This window comes from Aotus nancymaae, unplaced genomic scaffold (genome assembly GCF_030222135.1).
Source record: "Aotus nancymaae isolate 86718 unplaced genomic scaffold, 86718_ANA_hifiasm-v0.15.2.pri h1tg000010l, whole genome shotgun sequence".
In the NCBI taxonomy this organism is placed as follows: domain Eukaryota; kingdom Metazoa; phylum Chordata; class Mammalia; order Primates; family Aotidae; genus Aotus; species Aotus nancymaae.
Genome location: NW_026988421.1, coordinates 16779770 through 16790094, shown reverse-complemented (window position 1 = coordinate 16790094; position 10325 = coordinate 16779770). Strand labels below are relative to the sequence as shown.

At 36.0% G+C, this 10325-nt stretch overlaps 1 protein-coding gene and 1 pseudogene across 2 annotated transcripts in view; one reads left to right on the top strand and one right to left on the bottom strand.

The window, feature by feature from the left end:
- Positions 1-306: 306 nt before the first annotated feature.
- Positions 307-744, top strand: LOC105714136 (ubiquitin-conjugating enzyme E2 variant 1-like; annotated as a pseudogene).
- A 3284-nt stretch (positions 745-4028) lies between these two features.
- CCDC186 (coiled-coil domain containing 186) overlaps positions 4029-10325 on the bottom strand; it is a 56477-nt gene continuing 50180 nt past the window's right edge. For both annotated transcript variants that reach the window (XM_012448024.3, XM_064373824.1), the window contains exons 15-16: positions 9399-9618; positions 4029-8716 (exon numbers count right to left, since the gene is read on the bottom strand). In XM_012448024.3, coding sequence (XP_012303447.1) covers positions 8633-8716; positions 9399-9618 — 304 coding nt within the window. In that variant the 3' untranslated portion in view covers positions 4029-8632. The remainder of the gene's footprint in view (positions 8717-9398; positions 9619-10325) is intronic.

Below are 10325 nucleotides of genomic sequence, written 5' to 3'. Positions count from 1 at the left end.
TGAGTTACTGTAACTAGAAGTTAACTATGGACAAGCTTAGTTATTTCAGTGGATCTTAAACTTTCAACAGAACTTTTGACTGGGTTAGATGGTAGAGATTCTTTTGAATATAACATCCTATTTATTTTTATGGAGTGCAATTGGGAGCAGGTAGTCTGTCAAAAAGCCTGGCTGATGGAAAAAGGCTGGAAATTCTTCAGAAATAAAATACTTCTTAAATATATGCTTCCCTTCACCTTGAATTTTTTTTTTTTTAATAAGAATGAAGTCTCTTAAATGTGAGTTAGGGAGCAACAGTGATGGAAGATGGCAGCCACCATAGGCTTGGGAGTAAAAAAGTCCCTCGCAGTTTCCGACTGCTAGGAGAACTTGAAGGTGGCCAGAAAAGAGGATATGGCACAGTTAGCTGGGGTCTAGAAGATGACAAAGACACGTCACTTACAGGATGGACAGGGATGATGACTGGGCCTCCAAGAAAAAATTATGAAAACCAAATATCCAGCCTTAAAATAGAATGTGGACCTAAATACCCAGAAGTGCCCCCTTTGTAAGATTTGTAATAACAATTAACATGGAGTTAATAATTCCAATGGAGTGGTGGGCCCAAGATCCATGTCAATGCTAGCAAAATGGCAGAATTCATAAAGCATCGAAGTCATCCTGCAAGAGCTTCAGTGCCCAACAATATCTAAAGAAAATATGAAACTCCCTCAGCCTCCTGAAGAACAGTGTTACAGCAATTAATCGAAAAGAAAAACCATGGGCCTTTCCCTTCCCTACAATTCAATTTAGGGAGTCTTCATTTTCCATAGTAGTAAATTTTCTAGCTAGGTCTTGTAGACCTCAAAGAACTAGAAAGGAAGCTCCCATCCAAAGGAAATTTCTCTTAAGATACTAAATGATACTAATTTTTTGTCCATTTGAAATATATAAGTTGTGCTATAATAAAATATCCTGTCAAGTGTAACTACTGTCAATGTAGTTGAAATTCTGGGATCAAGAAAGTATATTTACATTGATTTCCATCGTAACTGGTGGGGCATATTTAACTGTGAAAAAGACACATCACACTATCACCTTTCTGTTGATTACATGGCCTGGGGGCTCAGCCTTCTCTCCCTAACCCTCACCCAGCTCCTACCCTCCCTGCAACAGCCCTCTACGCTGGGGGATGTTACTCTCTTACCCTAAATCTTCCTTTCTCTTGCAACAAACCCACAGGCTACTGAAAGCAGACTATTATGTTGGAAAACTTTCTTTACTACTTTTACATTTACTCTACAGATCTTGATTTCAGGGGATTCTTTCCCATAGTTAACTCATTATGTTACTTGGCATAATTTAAGTGTACCAGAACTGTTACAACCAATGCCTTGTGATGTGAAATATTCCATCCTACATACGAACTTGATTAAATTAATGCCATTTTAGTATCTTCTTATTGAACAGAAGTAGATGTGATCAGGCGGTAGCCTGTGTACTGCTGCTGGGTATGTGGGGTGCTTTGCCTGCCTCCCTGGTTTAAGTCTTAAATGATGACCTTTCCAAGCCATCATCCTGTCCCCATGCTCCTCCACTCCTACCTTTGACTGAAAGTATATAACCCCTCCACTTCCCTGAGATTAGCTTTCAATGAGGAATTTAGGGCTTTCTCCGTATCTTCTCTTCCCCAGCTTTACTGAGGGGTGGCTTTTCTTCTCTCCTCAAGTTCCTTTTGGACTATCACCACCCAACACTTTCCATGACACTTTCTTGCTTTGGCCAGAAGCCATTAAGTAAGGCTGGAAAGTTTCTCTGACCTCCCTTGTTTAGTTTTGGAACCGCACTTAACTCGCTCTCCACCAGGCTGAAAAATGAATATTGGGTCCTCAGCCCTGCCACTTTCTGCTGTCATCATCAGTTAATGCATTGTTTTTAGCTCAGGTTTTGATAAAGAGAATTGTCACCAAGGTTACTCAGACCTGCTAGCTCTCAGAGTTCTTGGTGGTTAAATTTGGAGAAAGACCACATGAAGACACTCATAAGCACACATGATTCCTCTGAATTTTTTTTTTTTTTTCTGTAATGATTTTGCTTTTAAAAATTGAAGAAGTTTTAAACAGGGCTATCATTTGGTCATCCTTGCAATCCATTGGGGTCGTTTGGAATGTGACAGCTGGAACACAACCTTGATCCGGTGCATATTTTGGTTTTGGTGTTGAGGTTGTTTCTGAAGATCCTCAGCAGGGATTAAGACCTCAGTGTGCACAGCAGACCCCTGAAACTGGTGGGCTTGACCTCCTGGCAAACTGCTGTTTTTCCACTTTCTGTTCAGGTCCACTAAACGCTGAAATGTGGATGCATACAGAAATAAATGCAGTTCATGATGTACTAAAGTTTTGTTTTTTAAATTTGGTATTTGTGTAAATCTACCTTTTGAAGCAGCAACTATCAAGTTTGAAAAGCAATTATGTTTCTATTAATGTTTTTCTGGGGAAAAGTTAGTTCTAAGCATTTAACATCCTGTAGGTGAAGTTTAACATAACAGTATTCCATAAGCAGTCTTTTTTATTGTCTATTGTCAAATTTTAAGTGTACTTTAAAAAAAAAATCTAAGTTAGAAATTAATAATTAACAGAGCATCTCTACAGGGGCAGAAATATCATGTCTGGTTACATTGTTCTCAGACAATCATTAAAACTTAGCATTAGCATTGGTTAATCACAGAGGAATACTCTTGAGTTGCTGCTCCTCAAGGAGCAGGTGCTCATTCTGCATTAACGTAAGCTGATTTTATTAAGAAAAAACAGACTTAGATATAAGTTCATCAGGATGGCCTTCCAATCTCATGCCTTCAGGTCATACTGACCACATGAATGGTACTTTGATACAGTTAGTTGAATACAAAGGAGCCACTAAAAGCCTCTGTTCATAATTATCACCTCCAGTTCAAGTTACTATTCTCCTGCTACGTGGACCTAAATCAGGAACCACAGCGAATATCTTTCCTCAATTTACCCTCTTTCCCTTTATCTTCCTTTCTCTTGCAAACAAATCCACAAGCTACTGAAAGCAGACTGTTAAGTATGTTGGAAAGCTTTCCTTACTAATTTTACACTTACTCTACAGATCTTGGTTTCAGGAGATTCTTTACAAAAGAGAACTCATTAAGTTATGCGGCATAATCTAAGTGTACCAGAACTGTTAGAGCAATGGGAACCAATGCCTTGTGATGTGAAGTATTTCATAAATACTCACTTGATTAAATTAATGCCATTTTACTGTCTTATCGAACATACTTGGTTCTTTATTACTGAAGTCAGATTACATGACAAGTGAGTTCTATAATTTCATGGAAAATCTGAATACATCACTGGCTTATAAAATAAGAAATTTTCACGTATCTATAGGCCCAAAGCCTTTTGTAAAAGGCTGATATGGTCTGGCTCTGTGTCCCCACTCCAATCTCATCTTGAATTGCAATCCCCATAATCCTCATGTGTTGAGGGAGGGACATGGTGGGAGGTGACCGAATCATGGGGATGGTTTCCCCTCATGCTGTTCTCATGGTAGTGGGTAAGTTCTCACAAGATCTCACGGTTTTAGAAGTGTCCGCAAGTTCTTCCTCCCTCTTCTCTCTCTCGCCTGCACCATGTAAGACACGCCTGCTTCCCCTTCCACCATGATTGTACGTTTCCTGAGGCCTCCCAAGCAATGCAGAACTGTGATTAATTAAACCTCTTTCCTTTATAGATTACTGAGTCTGGGGCAGTTCTTTACAGCAGTGTGAAAACCGATGAATACAAAGGCTAAGTTTTGCTGGCCTTTTTTAAACAAAACTTTAAAATACAACCTGGCATTCAACTTAATCTGCTTATTGTTCATTGACTTCCATTCATATTGATAAAATAAAGACAACTATAGAAAGCAAAAATTCCCAGTCTAGTTAAAAAAAGAAAACTGAAGGTATTTGAATAAGCCTTGCCAACAGTCTTAAGAATCAGTCTGTTTAGTAAATGGTATATGTAAACAAATAATTAAAGAAGCCATTAAACTACAAGTTGGTAAACAGGCATTACCTATTTAATAAGTACAATATATACATAGAATCCTCTTGAAAAGCTTCATTTTATACAGAAATATATTTACAAAATGAACAATGTAATCCAATTAAAGATTATCTGTATACTACACACACACACACACACACACACACACACACACACACACACGTCCTCTGGAAGTTAAACAAGTTTCATCATTGCAGTCAAAATGGATAGCCACTTGCATTTTTAAAAAAGAATTCCATTCCAGAAGAAAAATACATCTTTAATATACAATTATATTTTTCATTTATTTTCCTGAAAATTCTCCACATTTAGATTACCTTTTCAATTATTTCTTTGTTCATCCTTGAAAAAGTTCAGGTTTCTAGTGCCACCAATGGGTGTTAGTTAAAAATGAACACTCTTGGTGTCAAAAAAAACTGCTTTAAAAAAAAACGTTATCGAAAAATAGGTTACTGGAGTCAACATTCATAAAGCATAAATGACAATATGATTTATAAAAATATTTTCACCTGGGTAGCAGAATAATAACATTTACATTATTAAGGATTCTATTTTTTTTTCTTTTACTATCTTGGTTTAAATTTGCATGTAACAATTTGTAGAAAATAATACACTGCAAAAGAAAGTTTGGAAACATGCGTGACATGATTAATCTTTATGAGCACCAAATAGGCATTAATAATTTAATAAAATGGTAAAAAAATCTAATGCCATTTTATGGTCTTTGGATTTTTCTTTTTTCTTAAATAATAAACACCAGGGCCAGGCGCAGTGGCTCATGCCTGTAATCCCAGCACTTTGGGAGGCTGAGGCAGGCAGATCACAAGGTCAAGAGATCGAGACCATCCTGGCCAATATGGTGAAACCCCGTCTCTACTAAAAAATACAAAAATTAGCTGGGCGTGGTGGTGCGCACTTTGTAGTCCCAGTTATTCGGGAGGCTGAGGCAGGGGAACTGCATGAACCCGGGAGGTAGAGGTTGCAGTGAGCCAAGATTGTGCCACTGCACTCCAGCCTGGTGCCTGGCGACAGAGCAAGACTCTGTCTCAAAATAAAAATAAAAATAAACACCAAATTGTGACAAAAGTTAGGAAATGTGCAGAGCCACCAGGAAAACAATAATTTGCTCTCAGCATACCTTTGAAAGGATTTTCCAAAGCCTCATATAAGAGTGAGATTTCCAGGCCACTTGCACAAGTAGATAAATCGTCTTCTCAGCCTAGTTACCAAGGGCTGAGGAGCCACAGAGGCCCAAGACCTGCTCTGATTGTCTTCCAGCTATTTTCTTTCCTTTTTTTTTTTGAGACGTGGTCTCACTCTGTTACCCAAGCTGGAGTACAGTGGCAATCATTGCTCACTGCAAGCCTCAACCTCCCAAACTCAGATGATCCTCCCAACTCAGCCTCCTGGGTAGCTGGGACCACAGGTACGTGCCACTGCATCTGGCTAATTTTTTGTATCTTTTGTAGACATGGGGTTTTGCCATGTTGCCCAGGCTGGTCTCAAACTCCTGGGCTCAAGCAATCCTCCCATCTCAGCCTCCCAAAGTGCTGGTATTACAGGTGTGAGCCACCACACCTGGCCCCAGCTATTTTCATTAGACCATAAGCTCCATGACGATGGAAATGCCCTGTCTGGTCTGCTCATTAGTATAAACACAATACCCTGTATGGTACCAATACAATAGTATAGGTTTTCAATAAATGTGTTTATTAAATAAATAAATAACATGTTGGTAGCCTGATAAAATTGAATTTCAAGCTACATCGCTTTAAATGGTTATGAAGATAGAAAGTAAAAACAAAAAGCCACCATGAAAGTTCAAATTCAGTCTTCTGCCCAAATCTACCATTTTAAGATCCTTAAAAATGAAGAGGCTAACGTCTGAAGTGGTATGGGGAAAATGGAATCACGGCAAGTATTCACTTCAAAATTAAAACTATTGAAGTGTATACATATACATACACAGAAAAAATCATTTCCAGCTCAAAGAAACCAAAATATTGCTAACTAACCAAAACAGCCTTTGATATGTACAACTAATAATGAACATATAAAACAAACCTCCCCTCGCCAGGTCTCAGATTTATCCAGATCATTTTCCTTTTCTAGATACCCCATTCTTCTTGCCATATATTTAGACGGGAGAAGGCCCTCTAAATCCTTACATCAGGAGTTGCCTGTGAATCAGTATAGAGATAGGTATCTCAGATCTACGTAGATTACTTTGCTCAGTTCTGATCCATATACAAAAGCACACAGTAGACACTGAAGAACAAAAGGAAACTAAAGCATTTTCTTCAAAAAATTTCCATAGTTTCTAACATTTAAAGGGAAAAAGGTAATACAGTCAAAATATTGTTTATACATGGTAGCACAAATATTAATACTGGAATGTGCATTTTTGTTTAAACTGCATATATATATTTTAAAGTGTATAGGCATATGACACTATAGATCTGATCACAATTTGGTCTCCATTATACATTTTGTGCCTTGGGGAAAAAAACAAATATTGTAGTTTATGAACCTGTATCGTAAGAAACTAGAAAAATTTAGTTATACTGCCTACTCAAAGTAGTCTTCAGGAGTGTTAAGTAGTATGTCTAGAAACAAGTGGTAAAATAATTCAAATTTGATTGCACTTTCCCTTATTTTGATAAATTATTATTGGTAAAAAACAAGACACATTATGTTAAGATTAATACTTTCTAGAACTATTCTAAAAATAAAACATCTTTGAACATATATTTTCATTTTGAAGTGAAAAGATACTGGTTTTGGGATAACATCTAACTCAATATATAGGAAAAAAAATTCATTAAATAATCTAATCCTTAGTAAATTATCTTTTTAAACAATGCTAAGTTGATTTAAAAATGTTAAAACACATTAAAAGGATATTGCCACCATAAGCCCAACTTTTAGAGCCCATTCAATTCTTCACAGGCTTTTAATCCATGATCTCAAAACTTAATTCCCTTAGTGGGAGAAAAAGGAAAGCAAAAATCCAAACCAAACAAGGCTTGCTGCAATATCTGCACAAGAGCCAAAGTATCTTATTATAGTAATGATCTGAAAATAATAAAATATGAAAGATCATACTCAGAAATTATAAGTGAGAAATAAGGGTGAGAAAAAATTCAATGACATAGAAATATTGATACTATGGCAACAGTTAAGTGTATTTCTTAAATATCGTAAAAAATCCAACAATATAGAAAAATTTGCCTCTAAAACTAAGTTCCTTTGGTTACAGAGATATACTTATTTTAGGTATGTGTGAGGTCTTTTAAGAGACAGGGTCTTGTTCTGTTGCTCATGCTGGAGTGCAGTGGCATAATCATGGCTCACCTGTACCCTTGACCTCCTGGGCTCAAGTGATCCTACCGCCTCAGCCTCCCAAGTAGCTGGAACTACAGGCATGCACCACCAAGCCTGGATAATTTTTTTAAATTTCTTTGTAGAGATGAGGGTCTTGCTATGTTGACAAGGCTGTTCTTAAACTCCTGGCCTCAAGTGATCCTCCTGCCTTGGCCTCCCAAAGTGGTGGGATTACAGGTGCGAGCTATCGCATCTGGCCGACTTTATGTTTCAAATAAACATATTGAAATATCACATTTGGGGGACCTGTATGGTCACTCCATTATAATACATAAGTAATACAACAATGGCAAAGAATGGTGCTCAAATGAAATAGTTAATAGCGCCATATGCTGGTTTCTCTTAGAAAATGGTTCTTCATAAATATTTATCTTTACGCAGTATCAGTAAAACTAAAACATTTCACTTTCAAGAACTATTCATCTCTCTGTTCTAATGATTGAATCCATTTCACAATTTAAAATATAAGTAAATGCCACAGGAATTTTCTAAATTAATATATAATTTAAAATAATATTTTAAGTAATTAAAAACTTTAAAAATTCAACCATTAACTCAAACAACCAGAATCTAAAAAAACATACCCCGAACAGATAAGAAAACCTGACAGAGGCAAACAATGCCTCATCATTGCTAGTTACCAACAGCTAGCTTTCCTATCAAGTTCAGCTTTCATTAAAATTGAAATTAAAAGATTTAAGTTTTCATATGCATCCCTAAAACTCACTCAATGTTTTGCTGGAATATAAAACAAAAATTTTTATCATTTTTTTTAGTTGTCTTGATGCTGGACAAATAGCATATTACTGAATGCTTACCACCTGTCTTTTCATGCATAATTTTTAAAAGGTGAGTCATTTTGACATTATATATTTTAAAGGGAAGAAATATGAACAAAGGGTTTTATAAAAGCCCTTGTAATGTTCAACACTTCATATGAATATAAGCAAATTAAGTTGTTGAGATTCAATGACAGGCTGTTATATTGCACCATACAAAAACAAATTTCATCAAAGCTTTCAGTCTTACAATATATACAGCAATGCATTCATATTGTAAAAGGATACTTTTGTGTACAGATGAAGCAAAACAAATTTTTACTGGCTGAAACATAAAGTAGAAGAGAGTTGCCATCAATAGTGGTCAGTAGCATCTACTCCTGTGTGGCTTTTGTCTGTTTACTGAGCAAGAGGCTTGTATTAGGTTTTCTTTGTCCTCTGTTCCAGTTCATGCTGGTGCTTAATAAGACGTTCTATTTCTGTTCCAAGTGTCTGCAGATTTTCCTTTAATAATTGGGGTGAGGGAAAAGAAAGAGAAAAACAAAATGGCTACGTATAATAAATAAAACAATTCAGTTTGAATTATTTTTTGCCTTAATTTTGAAATTGAAAGAGTGGTTAGTCCTAAATGCTATATCAGATAAACATGGGACACAGCAGTTTTCAGTAAAGTACTCCTGTCCATTTCAAAGTAATACTCAAACTTTCTACTGAAGCTACAGCAATTTTTAATGAATAAAATGATTACTATTATTGATTTAAAAATTATTTTTAAATTCATTACTAATTTTCAAGGCCCACCCACAGCAAAAACAAAATAGTTGGGTCAGATAATAACTGCAAAAAAAAAAAAAAAAAAGCTGGAAAATAAATCAGAAATGCCATAATCTTAAAACGTTATTTCAGAAATTAAAACTAATTATATGTCAAAGCCCATCCAATGCAAATGTAATGACTCATCTTAGTGTCTATCAAATAGCAAAATTAATTTTTGCTATTTTTCATCTTTCCTCACTAATACAAAAAACTATACTTTTCAAAAAGAGGAAATCATGAAACTTCATCTCTGGGTAAAATGACTGCCTTGCATTACAGAAACAGCCCATCTAATTGCTAGATCAGACTATGAAACAGGCACTATTTTGCCATGTTTACTGGTTGGTAAGTGAATGAGAAATACAAATACCTTCAAAGTAATATTTTTTAGTAATGTATCCTCCAAAACAGCCTGTAATTTTCGGTTGATCTCCAAAGAGAGCTCCAATGTTAATCCACTGTCAGCTGGATGGGATGTATATAAAGATGCCATGATGCCACCCCGTCTACTTAAATGAACTTTGTTAAAATCAGATGCCTCTGAAGAAAGTGTGCCTGATTCTTCCCGTAAAATATAACTTTGAATTATTCTGCAAAACAAAACGATAGTATCAGTTGTGTACTTGTAGAATTAAAAACAATGGAATTTGCAAAGGTCAACTAATCATGAAGACAAGCATAAAATAAGTATTAGGTTAATAACCTAACTATATTAGAAAAGAATTCTCCTTTTCTAATATGGTTTCTTAAACTACCTTATTTTTGTTCTATTGTAGCATTCAGAGTAAAGACATATAAACGTTGCTTATATTAATCAAAATTTGAGCTTCTTTGTTTTTGTTTTTAAAGAGACAAGGTCTCCTTCTGTCACCCAGGCTCGAGTGCAGTGGCACAAACATAGCTCACTGCAGCCTCCACTGCATGGGCTCAGTCAAACCTCCTGCCTCAGCTTTCCGAGCAGCTAGCACTACAGATGTGTACCACCATGCCTGAATAATTTTTTTTTTTTTTTGAAATGGGGTCTTGCTATGTTGCTTAGGCTGGTTGACCTCCTGGCCTCAAGCAATCCTCCTGCCTTGGCCTCCCAAAGTGCTGGGATTATAGGTGTAAACCACCATAGCTGGCTGAGCAATTTCTTTATTACTCCAATTTCTGTTAATATTTTCTGTTTTCTATTATTAGACCTAGAACTTGCTGTATTTTATGCTTTCTTTTAATAGTCACAGACAAACTTTCCTATAAGTCTAAAGTTATTTCAAAATAAAAATTAAAAAGTTATTGAAAAAGGCCTACAACA